General features: G+C 61.1%; 2 protein-coding genes across 2 annotated transcripts in view; one reads left to right on the top strand and one right to left on the bottom strand.

Annotated features, from left to right (window-relative positions):
• CASKIN2 (CASK interacting protein 2) overlaps window positions 1-6,324 on the top strand; it is a 14,377-nt gene extending 8,053 nt beyond the window's left edge. Inside the window, 16 exon segments of the mRNA XM_077754501.1 lie at window positions 50-145; window positions 232-362; window positions 557-665; window positions 958-1,066; window positions 1,336-1,430; window positions 1,617-1,878; window positions 1,998-2,119; window positions 2,211-2,271; window positions 2,349-2,440; window positions 2,621-2,731; window positions 2,810-2,911; window positions 3,026-3,164; window positions 3,329-4,481; window positions 4,483-4,739; window positions 4,835-5,057; window positions 5,481-6,324. Coding sequence (XP_077610627.1) covers window positions 50-145; window positions 232-362; window positions 557-665; window positions 958-1,066; window positions 1,336-1,430; window positions 1,617-1,878; window positions 1,998-2,119; window positions 2,211-2,271; window positions 2,349-2,440; window positions 2,621-2,731; window positions 2,810-2,911; window positions 3,026-3,164; window positions 3,329-4,481; window positions 4,483-4,739; window positions 4,835-5,057; window positions 5,481-5,571 — 3,153 coding nt within the window. The 3' untranslated portion in view covers window positions 5,572-6,324.
• TMEM94 (transmembrane protein 94) overlaps window positions 6,133-22,872 on the bottom strand; it is a 37,015-nt gene continuing 20,275 nt past the window's right edge. Inside the window, 29 exon segments of the mRNA XM_077754508.1 lie at window positions 6,133-7,378; window positions 7,553-7,723; window positions 7,902-7,995; window positions 8,105-8,199; window positions 8,279-8,427; window positions 8,950-9,031; window positions 9,302-9,387; window positions 9,675-9,752; window positions 9,984-10,173; window positions 10,364-10,472; window positions 10,733-10,832; window positions 10,961-11,076; window positions 11,334-11,472; window positions 11,562-11,743; window positions 12,143-12,366; window positions 12,496-12,598; window positions 12,984-13,157; window positions 13,646-13,955; window positions 14,541-14,750; window positions 14,973-15,137; window positions 15,282-15,386; window positions 15,630-15,686; window positions 16,009-16,125; window positions 16,401-16,487; window positions 16,711-16,813; window positions 17,184-17,335; window positions 17,705-17,907; window positions 19,774-19,910; window positions 20,146-20,447. Coding sequence (XP_077610634.1) covers window positions 7,306-7,378; window positions 7,553-7,723; window positions 7,902-7,995; window positions 8,105-8,199; window positions 8,279-8,427; window positions 8,950-9,031; window positions 9,302-9,387; window positions 9,675-9,752; window positions 9,984-10,173; window positions 10,364-10,472; window positions 10,733-10,832; window positions 10,961-11,076; window positions 11,334-11,472; window positions 11,562-11,743; window positions 12,143-12,366; window positions 12,496-12,598; window positions 12,984-13,157; window positions 13,646-13,955; window positions 14,541-14,750; window positions 14,973-15,137; window positions 15,282-15,386; window positions 15,630-15,686; window positions 16,009-16,125; window positions 16,401-16,487; window positions 16,711-16,813; window positions 17,184-17,335; window positions 17,705-17,907; window positions 19,774-19,910; window positions 20,146-20,447 — 4,113 coding nt within the window. The 3' untranslated portion in view covers window positions 6,133-7,305.

The following is a 22,872-nucleotide window of genomic DNA, read 5'->3' as shown; positions in this document are numbered from 1 at the left end:
GCTGTAAGCAGGCCAGGCCAGACGCCTCCCTCCCCTCCCTCCACTCCAGTCAGAAATGCTCCTCCAGCATCAGTCCAACCCGTGCCTGGTCAACAAGGCAAAGAAGACACCCCTGGATCTGGCCTGCGAGTTTGGGCGGCTCAAGGTGAGTCCGGCAGCCCTTAGGGTGCTAGGGCGCCGGCACCCGCGGGGTCTCGGAAGGAAGCCCTACCTGGGTGCTGGTTGCCGCAGGTGGCCCAGCTGCTACTGAACAGTCACTTGTGCGTGGCGCTGCTGGAGGGTGAGGCCAAGGACCCGTGTGACCCCAACTACACCACGCCCCTGCACTTGGCTGCCAAGAATGGCCACAGAGAGGTCATCAGGTACCCACTGGGCGCCCCCCCTCCCCCCACTTCCTCATCCTCTTCCTGTGGAATGGGCGATGTCCCCTCGGTGCCCTGCCGCCCTCTTCACTCTCGCTCTGGATCACTCTCCCAGCCTGGAGCAGCCTGTTCCCTCTCCTGCCCCCATCACCCCTGTGACTCACCCTGCACCCCCCGACCCCCATACTCCACAGGCAGCTCCTGAGAGCTGGGATCGAGATCAACCGCCAGACCAAGACAGGCACGGCCCTCCACGAGGCAGCGCTGTATGGCAAGACCGAGGTAGTCCGGCTGCTCCTGGAGGTAAGTGTGGGCACCCGGGCGCCCCCCACACGGGAGGGGGTCTCCACCCACGATGTGGTGCTTGGGTAGGCACTGGCCTTGTGACTGGAGAGCAGGCAGACCTGGCTCAAGCCCCACTTCTACCGGCCACTCGCTGAATGACCTTCAGCTCGTCCTTGATCCTATCTCTGAGCTTCCTTTTTTTATCTGTAAAATTTGAAAGTAGTAGGTACTGTTTACGTCCTGGGTGCTCGTGAGCGCTGGGGGGAGTGGCAGGCGAAGTTCTTAGCGTGTGCTCACGCTGTGCACCCAGGGCGGGGTGGATGTGAACATTCGGAACACGTACAACCAGACAGCACTGGACATTGTGAATCAGTTCACCACCTCCCAGGCCAGCCGAGAAATCAAGCAGCTGCTGCGGGGTGAGTGTGTGTGAGGGGAGATCCAGCCCAGAGCTGGGGGGTGGTGGGGAGGAGGCAGGCAGGGGAGGGAGAGAACAGAGCCACTCCAGTGATTACTAGGAAGTGGAGCAGGGGCGATGTTCCAGGAGCAAGATGTCACACTCCCTGACCTGGGGCTGGTTTGGGGACTGCTGTAGCAGAAACCTGGGGGAGGGTCGTGAAAGGGACAGGAGGGGCGGGAAGACACCCTAAGGACTCTGAGATGATGCCAGCCCTGCATCTTCTCTCAGAGGCCTCGGGGATCCTGAAGGTCCGAGCGCTCAAGGATTTCTGGAACCTCCACGATCCCACTGCTCTCAATGTGCGGGCAGGGGATGTCATCACGGTGAGGACCCAGTGCAGGTGGATTGGGCTGGATGGTGCCAGGAAGGGCAGAACCGTGGTTGCGCTTGGGTGCCAACTCCTCGTGGGAAGAGGAAAAGCTGGATCGTAGCTATAGGGCTGGCTGCCTGCCTTTGCTCGGTGCAGGAAGTGATTGACGCCACGCTCTCCCACGCCCCCTCTGCCCCAGGTGCTGGAACAACATCCCGACGGCCGCTGGAAGGGCCACATCCACGAGAGCCAGAGGGGCACGGACCGTGTGGGCTACTTCCCCCCAGGCATCGTGGAGGTGGTCAGCAAGCGAGTGGGCGTCCTTGCGCCCCGCCTCCCATCGGTGCCCACCCCCCTCCGCCCAGGCTTCTCTCGGACACAGCAGCCCCCTGCCGATGACCCCCTGCACTCTCTGACCTATGGCCAGCTCCCGCGGGTGGGCCTCAGCCCAGACAGCCCAGGTACATCCTCCCAGAGGGTGATGCTGGGCACCGGGGTGGGCGTCCAGCCTTGGCAAGCCGCCAGTCAGCTGTTGGTGAGGCCAACTGGGGCTCCAACCCCGTCGCTTGTGTCCCTGCAGCAGGTGACAGGAATAGCGTGGGCAGCGAGGGCAGCGTGGGCAGCATCCGCAGTGCCGGCAGCGGGCAGAGTTCCGAGGGCACCAACGGCCATGGCACTGGCCTTCTTATTGAGAACGCTCAGGTAGGAGGCAGGGGGCATCAGGGCCGGGGCAGAGTCGTGCGCCCCGCCGTCAGCTCCCCCACGTGCTGAGTAGCGCCTGTTCTGTCTCTAGCCTCTGCCTTCCCCGGGAGAGGACCAGGTGTTGCCAGGACTGCACCCCCCATCCCTGGCAGGTAGGAAGGGTAGATGGTACCCGGGCGGGCCCTCCCCCATCCTGCTGCCCCTGATTCCATTTCTCTCCCTCTTGAAGACAACCTGAATCACCGCCCTCTGGTCAACTACCACTCTGGGGAACAGCTCTTCACCCAGGACGTGAGGCCGGAGCAGCTGCTGGAGGGGAAGGTGTGACTTCCCTGCTGGGAAGTGGGCTGCGGGCCTGGGGTGGGATGGGCCTCGGTATGGACTCGAGTCCCTGCTCTGGCCGGGCCCCTAGGGGAGGCTGGGGCTGACGGGTGGGCCCCGGCCTCGGCTCTTCCTCCGGACTCTCCGCTCTGTTAACTTCACTCTGCCCGCACGCCACAGGACGCACAGGCCATTCATAACTGGCTGAGTGAGTTTCAGCTGGAAGGCTACACCGCCCACTTCCTGCAGGCTGGCTACGACGTGCCAACCATCAGCCGCATGACGCCTGAGGTAGGTGCCACAGCAGGAAGGCAGCAGAGGGCCCAGGGGGGACCGGAGGGGGCCTAACGGCCCGGGTCTGTGTGGCAGGACCTGACGGCCATCGGGGTGACCAAGCCTGGGCACAGGAAGAAGATCGCCTCGGAGATCGCTCAGCTCAGCATCGCCGAGTGGCTGCCCAACTACATCCCGGTAAGCAGGTGGCTGGTGCCAGCGCCCACCTTCAGCCGTGGCCGTGTGGGCCCTTCCCGGCTTGGGGGCCGAGGGGCCGGCTGGGGACCCGGCTCCATTGGGGTCCTTTTCCAGGTGGACCTGTTGGAGTGGCTGTGCGCGCTGGGGCTGCCGCAGTACCACAAGCAGCTGGTCAGCAGTGGCTACGACTCCATGGGGCTGGTGGCCGACCTCACCTGGGAGGAGCTGCAAGAGATCGGGGTCAACAAGCTCGGTGAGGACTGCCCTGGGGCCTTCTGGCCAGGCCCCCAACGTGCCTCCCAGGGTCTCTAAGACATTTCAGGGGTCAGGCCCGCAAGGGAGAATGGGGTCCAGGAGGAACTAAGGTGACCCTTCGCAGCCCCCACTAACCCTGTTGCCTCTACTGTCCCCTCTCAGGTCATCAGAAGAAGCTCATGCTGGGAGTGAAGCGGCTGGCCGAGCTTCGGCGGGGCCTGCTGCAGGGGGAGGCCCCAGCGGAAGGTGGCCGCCGTCTAGCCAGAGGCCCGGAGCTGATGGCCATTGAGGGGCTGGAGAATGGGGACGGTCCGGCTGCAGCTGGCCCACGCCTCCTCACCTTTCAGGGCAGTGAGCTGAGCCCAGAGCTACAGGCAGCCATGGCCGGGGGTGGCCCTGAGCCGCTCCCCCTGCCCCCTGCCCGCTCTCCCAGCCAGGAGAGCATTGGAGCACGCTCACGAGGGTCCGGTCACTCACAGGAGCAGCCTGCGCCCCAGCCCAGTGGTGGAGACTCCAGCACCCCACAGGAGAGGAACCTTCCAGAGGGCACAGAACGACCCCCTAAGCTTTGTTCCCCACTTCCTGGCCAAGGCCCCGCCCCTTATGTTTTTATGTACCCCCAGGGCTCACCCTCCAGCCCAGCCCCAGGGCCTCCGCCTGGTGCACCTCGTGCCTTCTCCTACTTGGCTGGGCCCCCCGCCACTCCTCCGGACCCGCCTCGGCCCAAGCGCCGGTCCCATAGCCTAAGCCGCCCCGGCCCCACTGAGGGCGAAGCAGAGGGAGAGGCTGAAGGGCCAGTGGGCAGTGCCTTGGGGAGCTATGCCACCCTCACTCGGCGACCCGGACGCAGTGCCCTAGCTCGGACCAGCCCTAGCCCGACTCCCGCTCGAGGGGCTCCCCGCAGCCAGTCCTTTGCCCTTCGTGCCCGGCGCAAAGGCCCCCCGCCCCCACCCCCTAAACGCCTCAGCTCTGTCTCTGGCCCCACCGCCGAGCCGCCTCCACTAGATGGAAGCCCGGGGCCCAAGGAGGGGGCCTCCGTGCCCCGAAGGCGAACGCTAAGTGAACCAACCGGCCCTTCAGAGCCCCCCAGCCCACCTGCCCCAGCTGGCCCTGTGTCGGACACAGAGGAGGAGGAGCCAGGACCCGAGGGGACACCCCCATCTCGGGGCAGCTCAGGGGAAGGGCTCCCGTTTGCCGAGGAGGGGAACCTGACTATCAAACAGCGGCCGAAGCCAGCTGGCCCCCCACCCCGGGAGACGCCTGTGCCCGCTGGCCTCGATTTCAACCTCACAGAGTCAGACACTGTTAAGCGGAGGCCCANGCCCCTCTACCCCCCTGCCCTCCCAGCCCCCCAGTGAGGCCCCCTCCTCAGCTTCTCCCAGCCCTCCCCGGCCTGACCCTAGCAGCCTTCCAACTCAGGGAGCTCCAGCCCCTCTTTCTTCCGGCTCCCCAGCCCAGCCCCTTGCTCCCCCCTGCCCTGGGCCTGCTCTGGAAAACTCGGTGGGGAATCGGCGGCACGGGGAGACTGAGCCCCCAGCTTCCCCCGCTGCCCTCATCAAGGTGCCAGGTGCAGGTATGAGGCAGGGTCTGGGGGGGTGGGGGCGGTCAGTGTTTACAAGGGTTGTATCAAGCCCGGCCAAGTCACGGCCAACCTTTTTGTCTCCACAGGAACAGCCCCCAAGCCTGTGTCTGTGGCCTGCACCCAGCTGGCATTTTCCGGCCCTAAGCTGGCTCCTCGGCTTGGCCCCCGCCCCGTGCCCCCTCCCAGGCCCGAGAGCACTGGAGCCGTGGGCCCTGGCCGGGCCCAGCAGAGACTGGAACAGACCAGCTCATCGCTGGCAGCTGCATTACGGGCCGCAGAGAAGAGCATTGGCACAGAGGAACGAGAAGGGTGAGGGGTGCTGGGTGCTGGGTGGCCAGGGAGGGGGAGAAGGCTGTAGTGAAGGAACAGCTCCTCCTGAATCCTCTTCCCCAGGGTCCTGGGAATGGGGGGGGGGCAGTCCCCAGACAGATCTGAGGGCCAGGGTGACCACTATTAAAACGGGAGGAGCCCAGGTTCTGAAGTTTCCCAGATGTGGCCTGTGGGGTATCCTGGGGGCCACCGCTTAGAGGCATGTGGGCTTGAGCACAGCACTTCCTCCTGGGCCCCGGGGCTCTCACTTCAGGGACAGTAGCACATGCTGCCCCGGCAGGCTGGGAGAAGCAAGGGGCACACGAAGTACCTGGCACCGGCCAGGTGCTCAGGAGCAGCCCCTTGCCCGCCCAGGGCCAGTGGGGTGCATTCTGATCTGACGCCGTCCTTCCCCCGCTCCAGCCCTCCCGGCACCTCCACCAAGCACATTCTGGACGACATCAGCACCATGTTTGATGCCTTGGCCGACCAGCTGGATGCCATGCTGGACTGAGACCCCCTGGCGGCCTTCAGCGGTGCCCATTGGGACCTGCGGCGTCTGTTGCCTTTGCCCCCAAGAAGGGTACCCCCTGCTGCTCCAAGCCAGTGGGGCCCCGGCAGCACTGCAGCTCCAGGGGGCGGTCTCCATGACAGGCTGAGGGGACTTGTCCGAACCTCGCCTGTCCACAGGGCGCCCTCCCGCTGTGTAATCTGACCAGACAGCCCTGCCCCCGGGGACAGGGACCCTGGTAAGAGCCTCCTCCGCTCTGCCACCACCTCTGGTGTCTCAAGACCCTGTGCCGAGGACCTACTGACACTGCTGTGCTGTGCCGTCCTGGCGCTCTGAAAGCTGTGTGTCTGACCCGGTTCCCACAGGGGTACACAGGACATGTAAATAGGCAGCTGGGGGCTTGCTGTCAGCGGTGATGGCGGTGCCCAGGCCAGCCCCTGCCCCTGCCCCTGTCTGCCCTCAGTGAGGCACAGCTGATGGGCGTGGGGGCGGGGGGATGAACAGATCCCCAAAGTCCAAACTTTTTCAACTGTAAATGTTATTTTTTAAGCAGAGAGAAATGCATATATTTTAAATGGAATTTATTCTATCTATAACCACCTGAGAGGACACAGGGGAAGGGGCTTCGGACCACAGCAAGAGTGCCCACTGCCCACCTCGGGGCTGGCAGCCTGATCTGGATTGGCCCAGGCCCTGGCTCTGTAACCATTAACCTCTTCTCCCAACTAACACCAATGAAAGTGTCATTCCATGTGATCGGGCTGTGTGTTTGGATCTGTGCCGTGGACCTCCGGGCCCAGGGTTCTCACCTAAGCCAGACCTGAGGGCTCTTGCCAGTATGGAAGGAGGTAGGGACACCTGGGTGGCTCACTCGGTTGAGCCAGTATGGAAGGAGGAAGGCTTGGGCCCTCCCCTTCCTTTTGGGGGTCCCTCACCAGCCAAGGTCTTGGGTGGGCCCCTTAGTGGCTGCCTCATGGACCAGCCACAGATTTTTCGTAAGCAATTTACAAGTTTTAATACAAACCAGTCTACATTCATTCCTAAAAGGCTCATTTCCAGTAAAAAATATACACCAGTAAAAACATTCTCACAGGAGAACTAGCGCAGGGGGCTAAGAGGAGCCCTGGGCTGCATCCCCAAGACTCAGGCTTGAGGCCAGCTTGAAGGCAGCACAGGAAGAGGTGCCAGGGCCAGGGGGGGGGCGGGGTCTTCATCTTCAGGTCTGAGCGTGAGGCTCCCCCGTAGAAGGAGGGAGGGGAAACACTCAACCACACCCAGGCCTCTACCCCAGGAGGACAGGTTGGGGCGCAGGGAGGATGCACCACCACTGCTGCCTTCGACGGTGGCCTGTCCGGACCTCCCACGGCTGCTGCCGCTGAGATCCTGGCCCCACGGGTCATGGCTCTGCCCGGGGACCCAAGAGCAGAGGGCCCTGGGTTAAGAGCCCCGAAAGGGGTGCAGCCCACGGGTGGAGGGGGCTAAGGGCCCCTCTACTAAGTGCACTAGATCATACATTCAAGACCAGACTGTCCTGATGCCGAGGCCACGGCTCACCAGCTCCTCCACGGTAAGCCCCGGGCGTCAGGATGACAGCTGGCTCTGACACGGAGCTGGGCCTGCAGTGCCAGGGGCACGAGAGGAAACCCTGAAGCCTTCACGATACCAACTCCCCAGACTCAGGAACTGGTCTGGCTTTACCCCAGGGCCAGGGCAGCTATGGCCACTGTGGCCAATGGCTCAGAAAGGGGAGTTCATGCCCAGCTTCGTTTCAAACTGCAGTTTCTGTCGCTTCTGGTAGCGAACCCGGACCCTGGTGGGGCAGGAGATGAAAGCACAGGTTAGAGCAGACTCCCCGGCCACAAACAGGGCAGGACCCCAGAGGAGGGAAGTCCAGGCAGCGGGCAAGTTGGGGAACAGTGCCCAGGAGGTGACAGGCTTCGGGAACGCGCCTGACCCCAGAGGGAGGGCCCAGTTGGTGGCTCACCGAATCTCATGCAGCTTCACGATCTCATTGGTGACCACCACAAGGACCAGGGAGAGGCAGCCCAGGAGCCACGTCAGCAGGGGCACGTCCTCCAGGCCAAAGTGGACATGGCTGTCCCTGTGCGTCCACAGCTGCAGGTCCACGGCCGTCTGGACCACCTGCCCCAACAGGCTGCAGGAGGCAGGGACAGCCCTGCGTGAACTTGGCTCTTCTTGCCTCCCGCCTGGCTTTTCCCACGACGAGTAGCTCAAGGGGGACAGCATTCAACCCCTGGCTCAACTCCTACCTTCAAGCCCTAGTCTTGCCAAAGTCCCCTGCCCCTCCCCCACCTCCATCCGGAGATACTCACACCACGGGCACCGTCACGGCCCACCAGAGGTTGGTCAAGGGGCTCTTTCTCCACAGGGGCTTAGTGCGATGCACGTGGGTGATAGAAATGAAGACTGGAGAAAACAGGGTCAGTGAAGGGGGTTGTCAGACTTCCCACCGGCCGAAGGCCTTGCCCCCTGTGCCCCACCAGCCACCACCGGCCCCTCCCTGGGAGCCCCTCACCCGTGTGCAGGACGATCAGGGCCGCGGTGAGCTTCTGGGCCGTCAGCAGCCCGTTGGCAAAGTCGTCAAACCAGGCTGGAGCTGTGTCGGCATGGCTGCCAAAGCAAGGGGTGGCCTCAGTGCCCGCCGGGCCCCCGGGAAAGGGGTGGGGGGAGGGGCTGGCTCAGGACCCACCTGCTCAGCATGATGGAGGAGCAGTTGGTGAGGTTGCGGGCCCGGGAGCTGTCACAGAAGCTCTGCAGCGTGAAGCCGAAGCAGATGAGGCACGAGCTGACCGTGAGGCTGAATTTGAGCAAGAAGCAGAGCAGGAAGTAGTGCTGGGTCTGCAGAGAAAAGGGAGGCCTGTCACTCGCGCAGCAGCGGCCCCTCCGGCACCAGGCTCAGCGGGCTCTCCAGGAAACGGCAGGCCCAGAGGCAGAGGACCCTTCCCGGCTCCACACCACCACCTCCCCTTCGGCTGGAGGCAAGCTCTGACAGAAGCCTCTGTCTCTCCCCCGAGGCTCCGCCTCACACACACACACACACACATGCACGCACGCACGCACACATGCACGTCTCTCACACACATCTCTAAGGAAAGGCTATCTCTCCACACACACACACACACACACACATGCACACACACACACACACACACGCATCTCTAAGGAAAGGCCATCTCTCCCCCGAGGCTCTGTCTCACACACACGCACACACACACACACACACATGCACGCACGCATGCGTGTCTCTCACACACATCTCTAAGGAAAGGCTATCTCTCCCCTGAGGCTCCCTCCCCACCCCCCCACCCCCACACACGTATCTCAGGAACGGCCCAGGCTTACAGGCTCCACATTGCTTACCTTCTTAGGAATGGACTGAAGGTTCTTCCCTGTGGCCATAGACATGATAGAGCTATGCGGGGGCTTCCCCAGCAGGGAGATGCTGAAAAGCAGGGACTGGGTGAAGCGTGGCGACTGCGACCTTTGTACCCCAATTCCCACACAGGTGGCCTTTCAGGAGTTTTGGGGAGTGAGGGCAGGTCTGGGAGGAGATGGGATAAGACGAGGGAGAAGGAGTCCCCCTCCCCCCCAGTGCCTCCGGCGCCAGGAGATGTGACCACTGAGCGGGTCTCACAGAACCTGGACTCCCAGGGCTGCTTGGTGACATCCCGACTCTGCCTGCCTGGGCACAGAAGGGCAGTGTGACTCTTACCTGAGCAGAGGGTAACAAAAACAGGACAGCCACAGGATGTCAGTGGTACTCAGCAGCGGTGGCAGCTGAACCAGGCAAGAGAGGAACTGAAACAGGAGAGCCCAGGAAGCATGATTAGATTCTAGCAAATAGTGGGAAGCCTGGAGCCCCAGGGCTGCCCGGCCCTGTGCCCAGACAGGTGCCCAGAGGAGCTGGGGCCCCAGGGGCCACTATTTTGCTGACGGGGTCATCTTCAAAAGCCCAGGGGTTCCACTAGAGGCTAGCGGGCCCTAGGCTGTGCTGCATCCCCCCCGACCTGCCACCCCACCCTCAACTGGCCCTGGGTGGAGGAGCAGGTGGGGGAGGGGCAAGGCCTCTACAGACCCCACCTCACCTGAATGACCACGAGAGTCAACTGGCATTGTAGCAGGAAGAGGAAGCACTTGCGAATGCCGTAGGTGGCGTGCCGAGCCTAGGGACCGGGAGGGACAGATTGTGGCCGGGCCTACAGCTGACAAATCTCAGCCAAGAGCCAGATGCCCAGATGCTCCTGCTAGGAAAGGGTGGAGGCAAATAAAAGTGCCCGGGAAAGCCTCTCTTGGAGGTGAATCTGCCCCTGGGAGCCCAGGTGGGTCCTGGGTCCCCACTCCCCACCCCCCGTAGGCCCCACATCCCTGCCCCCTCCGCCTGCCCGAGCGCCCACCTGCTCAATGAGCCGGATGATGCTGATGGTCTCTTCCTGGCGAAAGGTCAGGGAGCAAGGCAGGCTGTTGAGCTGCCCTGAGAGCTGCAGGGGAGAGAGGCCATCCGAAGCCTGGGCCATGCTGGTGCTGGTGGCGTAGCCAAAGGTCTCCCAGGAGCAGCGGGATGGGTACAGGGGATCCAGGGCAATGCTGCTCGGCACAGGGGAAAGCATACCCCTCAGCGACACTCCACAAAGACCCCGTCTCCCATGGGAGTAGGCAAGCACCTGCTCCCTCTCTCTCTACCATGTCCAGGTCCCTCGGTCCCCATCCGGGCAAGATCGGCCGTGGAACATGCCCCAGCCCCATGTAAGCCCCGGCTCCAGGGTATCGTCCTCACCTGATGTCGCTCTGGAGGAAAAGGCAGCTGTTCCGGAGGTTGGCAGAGCTGCCCAGGCAGCAGGTCACCTCCCCATATTCCTGCATGATCTTGATCATCTCACACATGGCTGGGGGGTGGGAAGGGGCAGTCGGGGGGCACAAGAGTCAGGCAGGCGGAGCCCTGTGTGAGGCTCTGGGCAGAGACCCACATGGCAGGAGAACAGGAGAGAAGGGAAGCAGGCCCCTCTTTGGGACAATCCTACCCCCAAGGAGCATGAATATCACGGAATGAGTCATTTCTGACTCCCTAGAATGGGCACACCCACAGCTCCAGCCCCCTGGATTCCCCGGCTCGTCCAGCCCGGGACTGTGAGCCTACAGTACTCACTCTCGGGGGTACAGTCGGTGAACAGGGGCACCAGCAGGGGCACATTGTCAATGTTCTGCAGGTGAGGACGCACCTGGTGGATGCCTCGGGGCAGCTTGGCCTGGAGACAGCAGAGATGCCAGTAGCCTCGGGATCGGGGAGAAGGGCCCAACCCTCCCTGCCCTCCTTCTCGGGACCGGCCATTCAGCTACCTCTGGGGGTGGAGGGGCACAGACCCTGCCATCATACCCGGTTGCAGTCCTCCAGGAAGCTGGGGAGGTCGCTGTCTGTCGGCTGGAAACTAATGAGGTCGGAGTGACCCTCCTCCTCCATCAGAAGGAGCCCTTCCGCGTCGTCTCGGGACACTGTGGAGATGAAACCCTGTCCCTCACCTTGGAGTCAACCTTTCTGGGGGCCTTTCCTTGCCCTGAAGATGGCAAAGAACTTCCCACTTCCGGGTCTCCTCTCCTTCACTGTCAACTGTTGTTACCGCAGGGAAGATGAGAGCCATTTTCCGAGGGAATGTACTTATCGGGAAGGATCTTTGGCTCTTTCTAGCGGCAGCTCCCGGGCAAGAACTGCCCACACCCACGTCGTCCCCACCACAAACCTTCGCCCTTACCCTGATTCAGGTCATCATGCAGGGAGCCAGCATGGCTGGGGCTGGAGGGGGGGATCTCGGAGCCAGGCATGTCCCCGTTGGGTGTGAGAGAGATATGGCAGTTCCAACCTGTCTCCAAGCCCATCTTTTCCGCAAACACCTGCAAAAGGCAGATGGTAATGAACAGATGGGCCCACGAGCCCAGGGGAGAAAGGATCAGGGGCGGCAGAGGGGGATGGCTCCCCCCACCTTGCTTTTGAGCTCATCCTCCAAAGAGAAGTAGACAAAGCGGATGCAGGCGTTGACCAGCCCATCGATGAGGCGCACGATGTCCAACCGGGCCTGGTACTGGGAGGACACCATGCCCATGAAGATCTGGCCGCTCAGGGCCTGCATGCAGTCTTCCTTCTCCAGCACCTCCCCGATCCCTTCTTCAGGTGGGCACAAGGCACGGAGCCCGGCCAGGAACACCCAGGAAACAGCAGATTCCAGGAGGCAGCCCGGGCCACACACGCAGATGCCACACCCAAAGCAACGAGCAGGTGGGCCCCAGGCGACCACACACAGCCACGCACGACGCAGCCAAGATACACAAAGGAGCCAACAGACACAGGAGAAAAGACAATGAAAGGTACTCATCAGTCGGGAAACAATCCTTGGGAGTAACGATAGAGCCCAGCCCCGGTCCGAGGCTACGGGGCTGCCCTCACTCTCAGCAATGGCCTCAATTCATGGTCTCCTGGGTCATAAGACCCTGGGAGTCTGTCTGTTTGGTGGAGCGGGGAGGGGGAGGGAGGCTCCGAGTCCCTCTGTTTAAGCAGGGTTGTGACCTGGCCTTTTGTCTGACTCAAATAAGGCCAATGTTCTACAAATACGGCTGCTCTAGANGGGCAGCTCCAACATGGTGAAGATGCTGCTTTGGCCAGGCGCCTGCACCAGCTCGATGCACTTGCCGTTGAGCTGGGAGGACAGGGCGCAGCTCATGGGCTTGTAGGCAAAGGCAGAGCAGTAGCCAGACAAGCAGGCTCGCTGGTAGAAATCCAGCACTTTCTTTCTGCCGGGGAAGTGGGGCAGAAGTGAGGCGAGCCGTCCTGAGATGCGCCCCTGCCCGTGGGCCAGGCGGGCAGGCAGGCGGACGGCAGGGCTGTGTCCTACCGGCCCCGGCGTGTGCCTCCTCACCCACCTGTCAGAACCCGAAAGAGGGTAGATGTCGGCCCCGTCCCAGAAGTCTGTGCAGGCCTCTAAGACCACGTCAGCCGTGCCGTGGGACAGCATCTGTTCTGTGCCTGAGGAGGGGAGGAAGAGGCCGAGCCGTGAGTGCCCCAAGCCACCGCTGCCCCTCACTCCCACCTCAGGGAACAACCCCCCCATCCTTGACGAGGGTGCTAAGGAGCCCCTGGGGCGTCAAATGCCCCAGGCCCGTGTGGGATGCGCCGGGCTTGCGATGCAGACACTGGGCCGCCTGTCCTTCTGACAGTCCCGGCCCCTGTGGCCAGGCCATCCCAGCCCCAGTCCCTAAATCCAATCCCGGCCACGTGTGAGGAAGACTCAGGAAGCCATCTAGTGCTCATCTGCCCAGGCGCCTCCTAAAGAGGGACACCTAAAAGAAGCCCTGCCCTGCCACGCCCCAGGAAGGCCTGGCCTGATGCTGGCCAAGCATGGAAGGCTCACTGGTGGTGGTGTCCTTGATGAAGAGGCTGATCATGTGGCTGAGAGGGGGGCGCCGCTTGGTGACACAGGAGAGCCTCCCCAGCGAGGTTTCCTTCACCATCTCGGCACTGGGGAGGCGGTAGAGCGCAAGGTGGTTTTCCTGCTTGAAGAGCTCCTTGGCCCCAGGAGTAAAGCCTGCAGGGGGAGGGAGCGCAACTCAGGGTGTCCGGGAGGAAGCCCACAGCACCGGCACCGCCCTCCCTGGCACGGACGGAAGCCCGGTCAGGGTGGGCTGCTTCCCTCCTCTGCTCATCCTGCCGTCCGTTACTTTCCCAGATGAGAAAGCACTGCCTAACGGTGCCTGGTTAAAGGGGGTGGTCAGGGGCTCAGAGGGCTGGGGCGCCTGGCTGGCTCAGGTGGTCGAGTGTCCGACTTGATGTTGGCTCAGGTCATGATTTCACGGTTCGTGAGTTCGAGCCCCACATCAGGCTCTGTGCTGACAGCACGGAGCCTGCTTGGGATTCTCTCTCTCTCTCCCGGCTCCTCCCCTGCTTATGCGCTCTCTCTCAAAATAAATAAATAAACATTAAAAAAAAAAAAAAAAGCAGCACCTAAGAGGGCTGCCAGCGCTCCTCATGCGGCCACAGGGCACCAGTGTGTTCGGAAGCCGGGGGCCGGCGTACCTATGAGGCGGGCCAGCTCGCAGAGGCCCCAGGGTACGTGCACGGGCAGGACGGCGCTGTGGCTCTCCTGCAGGGCGATGTTGCACAGGTGGTCCGAGAACCGGCACAGCCGCTCAGTGACACTGGCGTTGCACAAGTTCAGCAGCACGTTGAGACCCAGGGGCTTCAGCGAGGTGAGGTGGAGCTGCCAGTTGGAGTCATCGAACTGGATGCAGGAGGGGTTCTGCTGGTCCTGTGACAGGCTCAGCATCTCCAAGTGGTAGTCGCACACAAAGTCCTCCGCTTCGTACGGCTCACCCTCCAGCCCGGGCTGGATGTCAAGGAAAGCGTGGAGGGGAGAGGGCAGCCTCAGCCTGGAGGGTTCGTACCCACACCCTCCAGGGTGTGCAGGGTTCGCCCTGCACACCCCTCCCCGAAACCCCCTCCCTGCCTTTGCTGGCCGTGGAGGGGAGAGGGCAGCCTCAGCCTGGAGGGTTCGTACCCACGCCCTGCACACCCCTCCCCGAAACCCCCTCCCTGCCCTTGCTGGCCTTCAGCTACTTCTAGTAGCTACGCCTGTGACAGTGGCAGTACCCAGACCAGAGAGGGAACAATAAAGGATCTCTTTCTTTCAGCCTGGGGGAAATATTTTAGAGGGAGCCTCCGGCTTTCTGTCTTTAGATGGTTGTAACTAGGAGAAAGGGCCTCTCCCCGACCAATTACCATCTGCAAGATCCAGGAAGGGGGAAAGGGTCTCCAAAGAGGCCTTAGGAGGTGGCCAAGCCCGGAGGCCTGAGAACGGAGGCGCCGTGACATCTGCGCCCTTGGCTCCATCCATGCAGGATGGGCTGTGCCGCCTGGCCTTTTCGGCGGGGAGGCGGGGACACCCCACGGCTGCTCTCCACCCTCCCCTCACCTTGCCTGGCTCTTCTTCACCGCCCTCCGTGTCCCTGCTGAAGCTCACGTTGGAGCCGGATGGGTGCTTGCTGCGGCCGTGTGCTTTGTGGTGAGAGTAGAACTCGGGGGGCTTGGGACCATCACTGGGCCAGTCACCGCGCTCCTGCTCATTGGAAAGGTGCAGGGCAGTGTTCAGGGAGCTGGCCAGGAGGGCGTCTCGTTCGTGGGGCTGAGGAGAACAAGGAGCACAGGCCTCGGACCGGGGTCCCGACGGCTGCCATGGACCAGGGACACAGGGCGGTTATGTCCCTTCTCTGCGGGAGTGGGGGGCCCACCTCAGCTGCCCAGAAGCAGATCCTAAGGGTGCTCGGGATGTCCTTGTCCCTTCTCGCCTCGCCCTCCCTGAGGCCACTGCCGGGCCCAGAGCTGGGTCCCCGGGAGCCGGCCATACCTCCTCCTCTACCTCGGGGTGGCAGAAGGAGCGGGTGGACAGGTCATCTGTCAGGTCCTCATGGCTGCTGTGCGGGGGCTCCACCTTCCCACTGAAGAACAACACGGTCTCCGGGCTGGGGTTTGGCCACGACAGGATCCCCTGTTTGTCCACACAGCACAAGACCTGCAGGCAGGGGCGGGGATTGGGAAGGGGGCTTGGCACTCTCCCCAACCTGCCGGGGTCCACGTGAGTGGCAGAAAGGCACCCTGCACATAGCCAGGCTGCAGGCTGGCTGCGATGGGGTCCTCCCGCGGGGCCCGGCCTCACCGTGACAGAGCCCAAGCTGTGCAACAGGCTGGAGCTATGACTCAGCGTTGGTGATGTCCCCTGGATCACCCGCAAGAAGTGACCCCAAATGCAGCGTAGCATTTCCTGGTGGAGGAGGCAAGGTCCGGCGTTATTTCCCTAGAGATAGCCTCTGGGGCCGACAGCGGAAACAGTGCATGGACACCAGGAAGTTGGGGTGGAGAGGCATTTGTCTGGGCCCCACGTGAGACAGGGGACTCAACGGTCACAAAGCAGGGGAGCCCCAGGGTCCCACGAGGGGCTGGCTGGAGGGAGCTCAGGTCGGTGCCTACAGGGGCCTGGGGATGAAGGTGTCCCAGGGGAGCGTACCTGAGAGGAGACGGCTTCTGTATAGCTGCTGAGCGTATCCTCCGAGAACTTGGCCAGCTGCGGAGAAGAGGGAGCCGGCTCAGGAGGGCCACCCGCACACACGCCTCCAAGCTGGAAGGCTGGGGGCCCCACGCCAGCAAGGCCCCCAACGCCTCTGGTAAAGGACACCTGGGCAGTCCCCGAGTCCCTGGCTGCTGAGCACCAGGACGGACACTCACCGGCCTCCCAAGGCCTGGCCCCGAGGCTCTTCCACCTGGATAGCGGCCCGAGGCCTGCCCGCCGGCCACCCACACTCTGCACCCGTTAGCTGGGCGCCCTCGTTTTGCTCCTGGAATTTATTCTTTTCGCACTGTCCCCCAGATGCCTTGGGACCACCTACCAGGGAGCTGGGAGAGGCCTTGCTCATCTGGGCCAGGACGCGGGCTTCTCCACAGGCGGTCGCCAGAACCCAGAGCACCGGAAAGAGCAGCGGGAGGATGGGCAGGACTCCATTCACCTGGGAAAGCGCGAACCACACTGAAGGCTCCCGAGGAGTTGTGGGCCTCGAAGGAGAGAGGGAGGGAAGGGCTTCCCCGGCCCTGAAGCCATTGCCGGAGTAGAAAGGGACAGCTGTCCAGGGCAAGAACAGAAGAAGGAAAGCAGGCATTCTTAAGTTGAAGCCTGAGGGACCCTGGGGCTACAGAGAGAGACAGGAACAGTCTGGACGCCGTGAGAGGACCCAGGCCGTACAGAAGGTGCAAAGTAGGACAGACGGGATGGGCCGGGGGTTACCTGTAGCTGGAGGAGGGTGTACTGCCAGGACGTGACCCCAGGGGCATTCAGCATGAAGCGCAGGGCGTTGGTGATGAGGAAGCCGGCCTTTGGGAGCACAGGAGAGGTGCAGCCTTAGCCCCGCACCCAGAGATGGACTCGGGCTCTAAGGTTCCCCTTCCTCTGCCCACTCACACCCCACTCCAGACCCCAGTACTGGCCAGCTCACTCTGGGACCCCCGTCTCCACTCACACGCTCACCTGAATCTGGCCCTGAGGCTCCCCCATTTCCTGGCCCTCTCCCCTGCCCCGTGCGGCCCGCCTCACGCACCAGGACCACAGGCACAGCATAGCGCAACATCACCGACTGCACCGTGAACCTCTCGTTGTCCAGAGCAGTGACTGGGCGGGACAGAGCCATGTCCAGGCACCACCTGCAGAAAAGGGTGACCCTATAGTTGTGCAAGCCCTCAGGAAGAGGCCAGAAACACGCACCTTCCAGGCATCACTGAGTCAGGCAATCTCTCCAATTCCCTGGCCCCCACCAAGAGACTCCCCCATCCCCCCGCCGCCCCACTGGGAGAGGGGTCTGGGGCAGCCTCCAGAGCTGTCCCCTCAGAGTTCCAACAGGGAGAGGAACAATCACTCAGTCTAGGAATGCGCATAAGACACTAAAGAAAAGACCCCACAGAAGTGCCTGACCTAAGGGAACCTCAGTGTAAACAAGGCTCCCTGCCCCTTGCCCCCTGCTCAGAGGCCGAGGATAAGTCAGGGGACAGAAGGAAGGCAGGGCAGCAACCCTACCTGATGTTGTCAATCACAGGAGTCTCAAGGACGCGGAAGAGCCGGTGCTGCTGGGGATTCTGTGGCCCTTTCTTCACTTCTCCCCGGGGGGAAGGCGGGGGAGAGAAAGGGGGAAACAGGTCTCCTGGCTCCAAGACGATGTGTTCATCATCCTGCAGGCAAGGAAAGGGAGGAGGTTGAGGGCAATTAACAGGTCCATTCAATGGAAGCCACTCTGCCTTGACAGTTCCAGCTAAGTGAAAGCATCTCATTGGGTTAGGGACCATCAGTTAGCAAAGAGTCAGCTGGAGGGCGCAGGGCTGGGGCAGCTATGGAACTGGATTCCCACCAGCTTGAGGGCCAGAGAAAGGAAGAGGACAAGAAGGAGAAAAATGTTCCAGCTCTTCTCCGTTCTTCTAGAACCCTTGCCAAGAAGCCGGTGAGCATGCCAGGAAGCCTCAGGATTAAGCCCTGGGGCCCTCCCACCATTGCCTGTGGCTGCTCCCATGGCATTCCCAGGGGAGGAGAAAGTCCCGAGCTACCTTGATCCCTCTCAGAGAGGCAAACGATTCCTGGCCGGGCCTCAGAGCTATGATGTCTCCTTCCACCAACAGGCTAACTGGCAGGTTGACCAGATGTCCATCTCTGTAGGCCCAGTGCAGGGACCAGGATGGGGCAAAGGGCATGTGGAGGTCTGGGTACATAGCATCTGGCCACTTGATCTCCTTGCCATCCCTGAGCGCATCTGATGAGAATGGAAGCAGGAAAAATGCCTCACCACAGTGCCAGACACCAGCCCCCCAGTAGCACACACACCAGGGAGCGTGGCCTGCTCTCTCAGTCCTTTCCCAGAAGGCGTGCTGCAACCTACACCATTTGTTCCAACTCCTAAGGTCACTTCCCCTGCGAAGCCTTTCCCACTGCTCCAGCCCAGGCACCACTGCTGCCTCTGAACCCGTGAAGATCTTATTCTTTGTAGCCCTGTTCCATGCAAACACATTTCACAACCACGGCCATGGGCTATGAAGGGAGCAGAGGTCAAAGAAGACACAGTCCTTGAGGAGTCACAACCAAAGAGAGATGTGTGTGGGCAGATAACGACACGGCAGAGCAAACACGTGCTCAGAGTGTTAGGAAAGATCCCAGGGCTGCAGAAGCACAGAGGAGCTGATGCGATCAGAGGCGGCTTCAGAGCCAAGGGGAGTGTTCAAGATGGGTCTCGAAAGATGGGCAAGATCTGTCCATTGGAGCTGAGGGAGGGAGGAGCGCGACTGTGGAGAGGTTTTCAGGTGAGGATGAGTATCAGAAGAGTCTGGAGAGGAAGGCCGGAGCCTGGGCCAGAGGTTCTGGGATGCTTTGATGGGCAAGAGGGAGCCATGGATGGTTCCTGAGCAAGAGAAAGAGGCTAAGCTCTCGGAGAGCAGGCCCCATCTTTTTCGGTGACTGTTGTACTTCCTGTGCCTGGCACATGGCAGCAATGAGTCGGTCATTTCAGAATGAAGCGACCTCTTCTCACTTAGCATTTATTTGTTTGTTTTTAAGGATTTAAAAAATGTTTTATTTTATTTTATTTATTTATTTTTAATGTTTTATTTATTTCTAGGACAGAGAGAGAGACAGCGTGAGCAGGGGAGGGTCAGAGAGAGAGAGAGGGAGTCACAGACTGAAACAGGCTCCAGGCTCTGAGCTGGCAGTCAGCACAGAGCCTGACGCGGGGCTCGAACCCACGAACCGCGAGATCATGACCCAAGCGAAAGTCGGACGCTTAACCGACTAAGCCACCCAGGCGCCCCTAAAAAATGTTTTATTTTAGATAGAGAGCATGAGTTGGGGAGAGGGGCAGAGGAAGAGAGAAAGAATCTTAACCAGGCTCCAAGCTCAGCACAGAGCCTGACGCGGGCCTTGATCCCATGACCCTGGGATCATGGCCTCAGCCAAAATCAACCAACTGAATTACCCAGGCGCCCCCTCATTTAGCATTCAAATGTCTGCTGCCCAGTACAGTTAGAGAAAGGCCTCAGACAATAAGTGTTTCTCTTACAAGACCATGTGCCCTGGGGAAGTGGAAACCACCGTCTCTCAGGAAAGCCTAACACCCTCAATCCAGAACCAGGGCTTAACCACTACCTGAATGAAAGGTCAAACAGAAATCTGACTGAGCAACTCCCTTCTCTAGGAACAGGGCTGCTCCATTTGGGGCTCCTGGCTCCAGGCCCCCAACCCTGATGCTTACAGGTCTTAGACTCCTCTGGCCCATCTTCCCAGCTGGCCTGGCCCAGTACCACCCGACAAGACAAGACGTGGAAGGGAAAATCTCAGCTGTTCTCCTGCCCGGAGAGGGTCTTCTCTGTTAGTCTCCCACCGCTAGCAAGCCTGCGTGCCGTGCCCAGGCCACTACCTGCATGCGTCTAGCTGTCCCGGGTCTCACTGTCCTGCTCAAAAGAGGGCAGGCCAGCCTTCTAACTCTCTTGATGCCAACAGCCGCCAGAATGCGCACCACAGGCAACACCCGTGTGCTGGGCTCCTGGCTGGGACTCAGGAGAGGGGCTCACAGGGCTCTGCTGTGAAAGGGCACCCTTTCCCACCCGGTGCGCCTGACCCTTGGCCTCACCTTGGATTTGGTCAATGATCCCTCGGAGCCTCCGCTCTACCTCCCTGCGCTTCAGACGATCTTGCCGCCCGATGAGGATGAGGTTGAGAAGTAGCAAGAGGAACAGCGCCAAGGCGCTCACCAGCTCCGCCCCGTGGCTGGCAGGAAGGCGGGAAGGGGGTTCTAGCAGGGAGAGGGGCTCCCCAACCCGGCCCGGCCCCTTCTGAAAAGAGTCTCTCGTTCTGGTGCTGAGAGCAGCCAGCAGCAAGGGACTGAGGACTCCTAACCACCTGGGCACAGAGTTGTGGGGGGAGGTCCCGCATGGGAGGCAGACACGGAGCTGAGGCNGCCGCCTTCCTCCCCCACCCGCCTGCCCCTGCCCCAGCCCCCCACCCCCCACCCTCTGGGGCTGCTCTCGGTTGGGCTCCTGAGGCAAGTGCACTCAGGACTTGACTCTGCAAGGCAGCCCCGGCCACCAAGGGCCACAGGACGAGTCACAGGCCTGAGCACGGGCCTCCCACGCCTCTCCGCATCCCACCCAGGCTCTGGGCTCCCTGCAAAGAAGCTTCCTTCACCTTCCACGTGAGACATTTCTTCCGTTCCTTCAGGTGTCCTTCCAGCACCGCCTCCAGCTGCTCCTTCAGGATGCTGAGGGCCTTCTGGGTGGACAGGCCCAGGGCCACGGGGGGCTCGCCCTGGAGGGAAGCAGGAGGCCCTCAGCATCTCTCTGGGGGCCCCCGGGTCACTGCCCAGAGAGGCCTGCCCCCATTCCTCCCCCTGAATCCTCCCTCCTCTTCCTCCACTAGCCCCGGCCCTCAGGGTGTTTGCTCAAACCTCCACCACGTTAAAAATCCCCTACTCCTCAAGGCCAAGTTTAAAACAGAAACAGACACACAACTTTCTCTACTCAGGGTTTCCTAACCCACTTTCCAAGGCCATTAGCATCTCCCGGCCCCTCACCCCTCACCTCCCATCTCCCTCTGCTGACATCTTTATATTTCACAGGCTGAAAAATAGTGTGTTTTTCAGCGGGGAGAGGAGACCTAACAAAGAGATGCTAGCTCTTCATTGTTCCTAGTAAAAGCATTTAGAACCTCCCCCCCCCGCCCCCAACGATATTCTGTTTCCACCATTTCACAGAAGGAAGGATGGTCCAGCATCAGGAAGGACACGATCTCAGACAAAAGACAGCTGCTCCCAGGAAAGGGTGCTGTCATGTCACTGAGGGTTCTGGAACAGGGCGTGGGTGGCGGTGGTCCTGGGCAACGCTGGGGACCACCCACGTTCTGTGTGACCCCAGCCTGGCCTCTTCTTATTGATAACCCCATTCCTGGGCTTCACTCCTGGTTTCTCCTTCTCTGACTGGCATTTCTTTCCCGTCCACCCACCCCACAGCCCACCCTAAGACATCTTAACAGATTCATGTAAGTTTCCAGGGCAACCTCAGCCACCATCATTGAGTCACCTATCACTGCCAGGCTTACAGTTCCTGAAGTTTATCTCTAGCCTGACCACTGCCCTGAATTCTGCCCTGTTTACTCAACTGCTGTGCTGCTGTTTCACAGGGACGAGGTGTGGATTTGTCTAAAACCCTGGAATGTGGCCCTTCCGGGCCCAGACAGCACAGCTCCTGCAGCGACCCCCTTCCCCCCAGCCCTCCCTCCCCTCCCCCCTCCCCATCTCTGCCTTTTCCAAACCAACTGTGACATCCAGCCAGAGTAGCAGACATCAGATCAACTGACTCCGTTTATCTCTCAAATCAAGCCCAGACTCCAAAGCATGATCTGTGATCTGCCAGTTTCTCCAGCCCCTTTCCGGCATCTCTTCCACCCCTGACGCAAGCCACGCTCTTCTAGCTCATGGCTGAGTACCTTTCTGTGTTTTCCTACCAACAACACACCACCTGCCCCAGACAATTCTTACTTCCCCTTCAAGACTCAGCTCAAATATCATCGGCGCTGGGAAATGTTCCCAAAACCAAGGGCTGCACTTACGGGAGAGGTCTGCATTCCAGTACCACCCTAGGCAACCTGGCTCACAGTCTGTGTCATGGAGAGCTGTCATTATAGATTTACTTGTCTGGCTCTCCACATGGCTGCCAGTTCCTTGAAAACAGGTACTGAATTCTTCCATCTCCACCCCCCCCTGGCAGCCAACTGCTAAGACTGGGCCTGGCACACGGCAGCAGCTCAGGGAACCCTTGCCAAATGAATGCACACATGACTTCATGGATCCCAGGGACATCTCCATCAGGGGTTGTCAACCCGGGGTCTCTAGCAGAAACACCTACAGCTTCTAAAAAGGTGGGTGTCCAGGTCCCACCCCACATGCATTGAATCAAAACTTTGGGAGGTGAGACTGATGCACACATTGAACCTTATGCACAGATTCCTTAGGTCGGGGGTCCTGGGAAAGGAGGGCCGGAGGAGAAGTGGGCCTTTCCCAGGGCCATCCCAAGAGCACCAGTGTGAGCTCCCACCAGGAAAGGTTCTCCAGCGAAAGGAGCAAAGCCCTAGACTTGGGGCATCAAGAAAGGTTATCTGCTGAGTTCTGCACAAGGGTGGCGGAGCTGTGACACTCGGGTTGCCTTGGCTCCATCGCCAGCCCTCTCCTTGGCAGCCTCGCCCCTCACAGGACACACATCTCCATCACTAGAAGGGGCTAGGATCCCCCTTCTAGTCAGTATCCCCTGGCTGCTAGACCCACCCTGGTGGGACCCACCTGAGTGGAGCCCCCACACTGGCCCATCACCAGCTTTCTCAGCCCGAGAAATGAGGACGGGCTCCAGAGCAAACCTGGCCCCAAGACTTCCCAGATCCCTTGCCTAAATCTCCCCTAATCCCCACTCTCCATGCTGGCTTTGGGGGATTATGAAGATAAGAGCTGCTTCTTCCCAGAGGGGATAACTGGGTATTTCAGCTCAGGAAGAAATGGCCCTCCGGGCAGAGGGCCCGTACCCCAGCGTGGGTAAATACTATACTCCAGAGCCTCCACCTCCCTCTGGCAGAGCTCCTGGGGCCTTCCTGAAAAGCTGTGGTCCAGGACAAATGAGTGTCAGGTAAGGCTGAGGTCTGTACATCTTCCTGACGTGGAAGGGAAGAAAGTCTCCTGCACAGAACC

Source organism: Crocuta crocuta, unplaced genomic scaffold (genome assembly GCF_008692635.1).
Source record: "Crocuta crocuta isolate KB4526 unplaced genomic scaffold, BGI_CrCroc_1.0 scaffold50, whole genome shotgun sequence".
Taxonomy (NCBI): Eukaryota; Metazoa; Chordata; class Mammalia; order Carnivora; family Hyaenidae; genus Crocuta; species Crocuta crocuta.
The sequence above is the reverse complement of the archived record's forward strand: the minus strand, read 5'-3'. Positions and strand labels throughout refer to the sequence as shown.